Source organism: Pagrus major, chromosome 12, assembly GCF_040436345.1.
Source record: "Pagrus major chromosome 12, Pma_NU_1.0".
NCBI classification, from domain to species: Eukaryota; Metazoa; Chordata; class Actinopteri; order Spariformes; family Sparidae; genus Pagrus; species Pagrus major.
The window spans coordinates 15026126-15035189 of record NC_133226.1 but is presented as its reverse complement, the minus strand read 5'-3'; the positions used below and the strand labels follow the sequence as shown (position 1 = coordinate 15035189).

The following is a 9064-nucleotide window of genomic DNA, read 5'->3' as shown; positions in this document are numbered from 1 at the left end:
TACAGCACACACACAACATGACTGGGGTCAAAGACAAAACAGAGGGAGGAAGGCATCATTTAGGAAGTGATTGCACCTGAAGAGGAGTGCTTGTGATGTTCAACCTGCCTCAGGTGTGATCATGTGACTTCTTGAAGACACTGTCTGGCCGTTACTCTTAAACAATGACAAATAGTGTTTCAACATCTTGCTCGATGTAATCGGATGACAAGGATGTTCTATTTATTTTTACGCTGGAATAAGCACACTTTGGGGAAAAACAGTTTCAAAAAAATTGCTTTTATTAAAAATGTTGATCGTATAATTCTGTGTGACATCGGGTGCCACTTAACATGCATCAGCCCTTAGATCAACCAGGGTAAACAGTTGGTACTGTCATGTAGCACCGCAAGTCCAAAATTATAACCGTCTGTTCACATAAAAGAGACTATTAAACCAAAGTTGCTTTTACTTGTCGTATAACTGTTCTGTTACCAACTCAAATCAAAGAGCTTAACATCTCCCAAGAACCTTGAAAGCACCAAATACATGATTAGTATGATATGACACCATGAAATCAACTTAACAGTACATTTTTGCATCATTTTCAACATGTCAAAAACATTACAGTATATATCGATGAAGATATTGAATGTATGAAGTGTATCATGCACAAGAAAGATAATTGATTTTAAAAAAAAGAACATAAAGCACATTGCAGTCAAGTGACCAGACAGTTTCACATTCTTCACTGAAGCTCAGCTTCTCTGACGTGAAATGTGTGGCAGTAGATCCAGTCTACAAACTGAATTATGTGCTGAATAAAAATATTACTTAAAGGTTCCCTGTGAAGTTTTGATTTCTAATGGTGCTATGGAGCTGTTTTTCCCTGTTTACTTTTGGGTGAATACACAGTCCTATCAATGGGCTGGCACTATTCCACTGATCAACAGGGAGTGGCAAGGCTGTACAGAAATCTATGCATTGTCATATGAAGATAAGTTCAGATATTTACAATTAACAAGCTCTGCCCTCCTCTCTGGTCATTTTCTCCTCTCCTCTGGTTCTATGTTGTCCCATGCACGGCTGCCACGTCCAGCCATTGTTCCTCTTTTGTTTCCTCTGCCGTTCTCTCATCTCCTCCCCAAGTCTCCTCTCCACCTAGCTCCTCCCCTCTCGTTTCCTAGGCTCTCTATCATATTCACTACACTATACAACACTTTAAAAAAAAGATCCACAATCCACAGTGACAGTCTCCTTAACAATATTACTTTCTGTTTTCTACTTTTCAATACATTTGCGAGTAATGAAACAGAGAGACAGTGTTTGACATTGAATGTGTTGACCCACAGCAGTCAAGGGGGGGGACATGCATAACTATGGTTCTCGGTGGCGATTACATGCCAAGATATGCTGCAATGCCAGCAAAGGCAGGGAAGACGAGGACTGCGAGCTGCACACGAAGTGTTTTGATGACTAACACTGAATATAAACATAACTTTGTTTGTTTACAAGAGAACTCCACAGGGCCCCTTTAAGATACATCTGTTTCTTGTGGACAGATAATTCCAATATTTAATGTTTACACAATTACAAATCCACTGTTGAATCTATTTCTGTACAATAGAAAGTTGTTGTTTTTTTCATGTTTTTCTGTAACTATTTACCAAAAAACATGTTTCTTTTGTTCCCTTTTTCTTTTGTTGTCACAGTTTTTAAATCTTAGGTAAGAAAACTTTGAGAGGCTCATTCTCATGCACTTTATCCAGAAAGCCCAAGTTAAAGTAAGGGTACAGTGTCTCCCTGAAGGTCTCCCTGAAGGTGTAGAGGTGTGTCATGCTCTCTGCATTGTAAAAGGACACCAGGCCCCTCTTGTAGTCCAGGTACACTCCGATCCGAGCCAGCGGCTCCTCCAGGGACAGGACCTTTGGGGGTGACGTGCCAGCCATATACTGTATCCCATAAGAGAGGGACAGAGTCCAGAAGCCGTTGGCTGGGAGGGCTTTGATGACTCCCTTTCTGGGCACCGACTCTCGCGCCACTCCCACAGTCCACACTGTGCTGCTGTAGACTTCGATCTCCCAGTAGTGGCGTCCATGGGTGAAGCCCTGGCTCCCCAGCAGTGACAGGGCAGCGTTGAACCTGTAAGGGTTGTCCTGCACGGTGTGGTTAAAGGTCTGGTAGCGAACACAGGTGAGGGAGGAGGTAAGGCTGAGCCATGGGTTGGCAGTGCTGGAGTTAAACGTGATGGCTGCTGGAACTATAAACAAGGAAAATGTAAAACAACAAAAGATTTAAGAGATTATTTGAAAACACATCTTGATGTTTAGATGAAAAATGTTGGTGCTAGTGTAATTCAATGCTTGTCAGTTGTTTGGAAAGGGAGATGTGTGTCACTTAAAGTACCTGGATAAATGCTTCCTTTCATGGATTTCCACACTCTGTACTGCAGGGGCCCCGCAAACCGACCCTCGCACAGACTGGGTGGTGTGAACGCAGGTTTCTCAAACTTCAGCGAAGGCCTGCCAACAGAAGCAAAGTCAGAACAGAAAGGAGAGGGACTAAAAACAATAACCTCTGCAGGATCAAGTAATAAAAAACTTTTCCCACACTCACCTCTGGAGGAGGACTTTGATGCTCTGAAACAAGGCACAAGAATAAACACAGGAAAAGAGAGATGGAGAGTGATGATTAGTATTTGTCGTATCTGAAAGGAGAGAAAGCTTTTTCCACATTACATCAATGTCTGAGCTCACGCTATCCCACCCTGTGGGATCTCCCTGTGGCTGGGGGAAAGTCCCGCAGCCGTGGCCTGAGTATGGCCCTGTGCCTGAGCTAAACTCCTTATCCTCCAGATCAACGGGTGAGATCACTGGCCTACATCCTGTCTCCGCTCAAGGCTTTTGTTATTAGAAACGCAGCAACATTTTCGCCAGTATGTCAAAGATTGCTCTTCAAAATGCACGCAAACCGACATGATCAACATGTTTATGGCTTTTAAGAATAGGGTACGAACTGGACCACACCCTGCTCAGTTAAACCTTGAATGTTGATATTGGAGCCTGTTTAACATTTTGGCACAGAAAAGCTGTCATTCATCCCAACTTTTACTTTTTCACTTCGTGTTTCAATGTGATATAAATACCTTTAGAAACAAATAGCTTTAAAAATCACAAGCTCAGCATTTCTCAACTTAATCATCTCCAGAGCTGACTCATCATGCTCTTAATAACTTCCAGATGGACTCAAATCATTGTGTATGAAGTTCATATGAACCTAACTCACCCGCAGCAGAGTGAACGGGTCCTGCTCCTTCAGCTTGTCCTCTATCTCGTGGACGGCTCTCTGCAGGCGGGAGATCTCCACGCACAGCAGGGCCTTGTGCTCGTCCAGGCGGATCAGCTCTCTGCGCTCCTCCGTCTTCAGCTTCACCTGCAGCAGCTTCTCCTCCTGGTACAGGAACTGGTGCAGGTCGCTGAACTGGGCCTCGATGCGCTGCTTGAGGTCAGCAGTGTGCTCCTGAGTAAATGGAAGATGATGGATGACGTCACTGAGGAGAATCACTTACATTTATATTCACGTTGCATTAGGTTGCATTAGGGCTGGGCAATATATCATTATTATATCGTTATCGTGATATGAGACTATATATCGTCTTAGATTTTGGAGATCATTATATCATGATGAGACAAGTGCTTTTTCCTGGTTTTTAGGCTGCATTACAGTGAATTTATGTAGTTTTCTGAGGTATCTGGTCAACTGTATCACGATAAAGCCTAAAAATATAGGTTATTTTAAGGCCATTCCAGAAATGTTTATAACTCAAATGAGTTGGAAATTTTAGACGTTAACAAATGTATTTTGCAAATGTATCCATTGTTTTCTGGTCTAATCTGATTTTAAGACATTAAGTGGGTCAAACTGTACAATTACTGTATGTGACGTGTGCATCATGATATGTCTCCTAAAACCTCGTTCTGGTTTCCTCTCACCTTCAGCTTTTTAACCTCTTCCTCTGCTTCCCTGTCATACTGCAGCGCTGTGTTGAGCTCAGCTTTGAGGGAATCCATGGAGCTGTTCAGAGACGCCTGAACGGAGAGAGACACAACACTTCAAATACAATGTCACATCTACTTTTATCGGTTTGGTCTGAAGCATAAACATTCAGTACGCACACGAAAAACTCCTTAGACGTGGTACCTGCACACAGCAGTGATTGACATGGAATGAATGATGATGGAAGGACCATATCAAGTACTATATGTGATAAAGAAGGGGCTTTTGCATCCACAAAAAGGGGTGTTTTATATAAATGTATTAAAGTCTATGTTTAGAGAAGAAAATCAATGCTCACTGTTGTAAAGGATGTAATAAAAGTACATTGTTACTATTACAGGCAGTGCAGACGACTATGCAAAAGTAAAATATGTATTCTTCCTGAGATGCATCCTGATGTGCAGAATTTTGGAGAATAACCAGAAATCCTGAAAACTTCATCAACAGATAAATTGTAAGATCTTAACATTCTGCTGATTCTTTTGCGCTACACAGACATTAACTTAGAGGCTAACTCACCCTGTACTTCTGCTCAGCCTCCTGGACACACACCATGGTATGATTTCTGTGCTCCTGGGACAGACCACACACCAGACACACCAGCTCCTGGTCCTCCTCGCAGTAAAGCTTCAGCTCCTCTCTGTGTCTGCTGCAGCGTGGCACCGGAGCAGGAGCCCTCTCTGTCGCCCCAACATCTGGCAGGCAGGGTGCAGTCCCACTCTCCTCCAGACCCTGACAGTAGCTCTCCACTATGTTGGCAACGATGCGGTTGGGCCTGTAGCTTTGTCCGGGGTACACCTTCCGACACTGAGGGCAAGAGCCTGAGCCTCCCTGCCCGGGGCCCCGGGGACCGGTCCAGTAACCCTCAATGCACGCCTGGCAGAAGGTGTGATCGCAGGGCAAAGACACCGGCTGCTTGAAAAGATCCAAGCAGATGGAGCAGGTGAGATCTCTGCTGATTCTGTGTGTGTGTGCTGAGCTTTTGGTTACTTTTCCAGCTATGGGAGGCTGCCGCAGCTTTTCCATCGCTGTTTGCACAGCAAACTCTCCTTCCTTTGCTTTCCAACTTTTCTTGTCTGGCTTTATCCCCTGGTTTAGCTTCTCCAAGTTCTGCAGATAAACTGAACTGATTTTCTTCACTTCTTTCTGATTCTTGCTCATTCCTTTGCCTTGATTGTTTTCCTTTGTTCGGACTGTACAGCTGGACGTCTACGTCCTTCCTCTCCTGCAGAGTGTGGCCGCTCTCGTTGGCCTCCAGTCTTCCTGTTGATTGTGGGGAAATGAAGGGGGTGGTGCAGAATCAGCCACAGCCTCTCACATCCTCAGCAGATAGTGAGGGGATCTCAGCGGGCCCCCCTTTTCCCTCTAGACTGACGTCACATCTTAGTCAGGAAACGGAGGCGGACCGTGGATATTTTATCCTTAGCATGTTTGTTTAGTGAAGCCTGGCCGGTAACTGCAAGAAAAGTTCTGCCTCACTAAACTTAATCCTAATCTGCTGGAGAGTAACTACAGAAAAATGTAAATCCATTTTATGTGACTTTGAGTGTGTGCATGCCCACGCATGAGTGTGTTTGACAAGAAGCCTGTGAGCAGTAACATATTTCCTGCTTCTTTTTATGACAAAGGTTCACTGCCCAGTAAGTAATCATTGTGGCTGAAGGGTAAACAAGATCATTAAGAGATTTACACAAAGAAAAGAAAATGCCCTGCAGGAAGAAAGCTCCACCATGGGCAAATACACACTCTGCTGGCATCCTGTGACGTTTCTTTTTCCCGATCCAGTTATTACAACAGATATTTACAGCTTGTTCCCTGAGGGCTGAAACATCTGTCCAGTTAACTAGAGCTTCTTTCATCACAGTGGTTGAGAGGTTTTATGTGGATTACTACCAAGGAAATCGCATATAACTGTAGAGTCTAATATAAATATTACAGGGTGTTACATCAGGCTAATCACACTGTATCGCAGTAAACTCAACACAGATACCCTGTGATTATGCACTGGAACATAATCACAGGTCAGGAGAGTACAACTAGGATTATGTTGATTTAAAAATGAGTGTGTACACAGAGAGCACATTTAACATCATGTCTGGTGTGTGGAGTGAATTCAGACATTGCGGAGTGAATAAAACCCAATTAAAAGTTCTAGAAACCAAAGTAACTCTGGGGCTTATGGCTTTAGTTTGAGTTCCTCTTTGCAGAGAGAACTGGTACTACTGACAGGACAGTAGTGACATCTGGTGTCCAAACTGAAAATTAAATCAAGATGACTGATGGTACAGGATAATACAGTTGAGAGGGAGCAGAGAATCTACAAATAACTGATGTTTAGATGGTTAAAGGCAGTCATTTTTGAAATGCAGTGAAGTTTAAGTAGAAAGACAAATAATTGACTCAGGTGCAAATACATAAAAGAACAGGGGAAGTTTCATGGATATATCTATTAGTTAAAATGTTTACTCTTTTCCTGTGTAGTGATCAGCGTGACACGTCCCCAAACCCTCACTCAGACCTACAGGTGAGGGCACAGAGTGTGAGCAGACTGACAGAGTGATGAGAAGCTGATAAAGCAGAGTGTGAGGAAGCAGGTAGGTAAGAAGAGGCAGGTGAGACAGCTGTAATGGCTCCAGTAGCCCAGCTCACCTCTGCCCCCTCTACCTGTGGTCCGGACTGAACCAGCAGGATTATTGCAGGTGGACTGTAGATGTACCTCAGGAGCAGAAGAAGTGTAATCACATGACCTCTGAACTCAGTTGCTGTCCGTGGTGCTGGGCAGCTGCTGGAGCTGTCTGCGGTGCTGGACATGTCTGAGCAGGAGTGAAGCCCTGTGGAGACGATGACAAGCGGCCATTTTGTGTTTGTTTTTTTAACCGTTCTTTTTGCTCGTTTCCCCAAACTGTGTATGTTAACTTTCAGACGTCAACTATTTTAGATACTGTAGGTCATCCTTTAACAGCAATATAAGAGTTAAACTATTTGCTAAACAAACTAACCAGTGTGTCAGACGGCAGGACAGGGTGGGGTGGCGGTCATTCTTGAAATGCTGCTCATAGGCAGGGCTAATAACTAGCTAGGCTAGCTAGGTAAAGGGAACTAGCTACCAAGCTAGCTAGGTGCTAGTTGCAGTAATATCTATTCCTCTGATTTTTAGTTATTTATTAAGCAAGCTATTGACTAAACATTACTTTGGACACACTTTTTAAGCAAACCCATCTATCTGAACAACAATTAACTGAAGAAACTCAGAAATTAAAAGAAGGTAAGTTACTCACGCTTGCCCCCTGACTTTTAGACACTAGAGGAAGTAAACAAGAAAAGTTTGGTAGCGACTGAAGTGTCCCATGATCAGAAAACATTTTAAAGATTCATACTTTTACAAAACCAAGACAAAGACTTCCACCATTACTATTTCTATTTAATCTAATTCTGTTTATCTCTCATTTATTATTTCATAGAGACCTTAACAACCTCTTACTTCTCCTGCACTAGTTTTTGTTTTTGTTCACTTTGATTTCATATGTGTCGGAGTGTTGGCTGCTAAAAGTGTTTTTGCATATGTGTGCATATATTATATCTTTTATAATAATGGTTATTTTAATGTGCAATCAAACAATTAAATAAATAGCATTATGTGACTACAAGTGTAACTTCTGTATTGTGAAACATGTTCACAAACATGTACATACTGACAGCATGTGAAATCTTACATGAGGTGAACATATTAATACATAAAGACATGTCACAACTGCTCAATATAACGTCATTTAACCCAATCAGCTTTCAATAAATCAGGTATAATGTGTTGCATTACTTATGATGTGCAACTACTGGAAAATATAAGCAAGAAGAAAGGTAATATATGACATTTTTATCTGCTTTATTCCACATTAACTGAGGTCTAAGTGGAAATTAAGTGGTGGCACGTCGTGTAATTAACTTGTAACCTTCAGTGGGTCATAATAAAAACGACCATCACCATATCTTCAGAGCTGCACACACATAATTAACACACGGGGCAGATTAGGATTGTTGAGTTAATTAAACTGTTGAAATTCTTTAGCATTATGATTCCTATGAGCCTGGTGGGTCAGGAAAAGACTGAGCGTGGTGCAGCAGGGAGTAAATGAAGTGGTTATATTCCACCATATCTTCAACAGCAAAAATTATACTGGGAGCTTTAAAAGTCTTTCCAGTTCTTCCCCAAAAAACATGCTTTGAAAACACAGCAGCAGTCTCCAGCTTTCACTCGACTTTTAGTCAAATTGGTGGCGATAGATTCATGGCAGCAGTGCGGAGAGGTAGCGCAAGTAAGAGGGTGAATATTACTATACTTAAATGCTCTTCTCTCTTAAACATGTGGCTAGAGTCATCCAAAAAATTTCAGATTGTCCGCAACTTTGGTTTAAGACCAAATATACCTGCAAAACTACTAACTGTTTAACGCTTCTTAGCAAATGTTAGCATCATATGCTAAACTAAGATAGTGAACATGGTTAACATTATACCTGCTTAGCATCAGCATGGTAACCCTTCACGCTCAAAACTGTGGAGATGACAGTGGACTTCAGGAGTAGCCCCCCTATACTGTCCCCCATCACCATTTTAAATAACTCCGTGTCTGCTGTGGAAACCTTCAGGTTTCTGGGATCTTCCATCTCCCAGGACCTAAAGTGGTCTCTCCACATAGACTCCATAATCAAAAAGGCCCAGCAGAGGATGTACTTCCTGCGTCAGCTCAGGAAGTTCAACCTGCCCCAGGAGCTGCTGATCCAGTTCTACACAGCAATAGTTCAGTCTGTTCTCTGCACCTCCATCACCGTCTGGTTTGGATCAGCCACCAAACAGGACAGGAAAAGACTGACACGGACAATAAGGTCTGCAGAAAAAATCATTGGTGCTAAACTGCCCACCATCCAGGCCCTATACTCATCCAGAGTCAGGAAACGGGCAGGAAACATCTCTGCAGACCCATCACACCCTGGACACAATCTGTTCGAACTTCTCCCCTCCGGCAGGCGCTACA

General features: G+C 42.8%; 1 protein-coding gene across 1 annotated transcript; it reads right to left on the bottom strand.

The window, feature by feature from the left end:
• Positions 1–263: 263 nt before the first annotated feature.
• On the bottom strand, positions 264–5296 carry trim69 (tripartite motif containing 69). The gene is made up of 6 exons (XM_073478709.1): positions 4555–5296; positions 3972–4067; positions 3265–3498; positions 2596–2618; positions 2386–2501; positions 264–2239 (listed from the first exon to the last, which is right to left on the bottom strand). The coding sequence occupies exons 1-6, from the start codon at positions 5194–5196 to the stop codon at positions 1695–1697; spliced, it is 1656 nt and encodes a 551-aa protein (XP_073334810.1). The 5' UTR covers positions 5197–5296; the 3' UTR covers positions 264–1694.
• Between the last annotated feature and the right edge of the window lie 3768 nt (positions 5297–9064).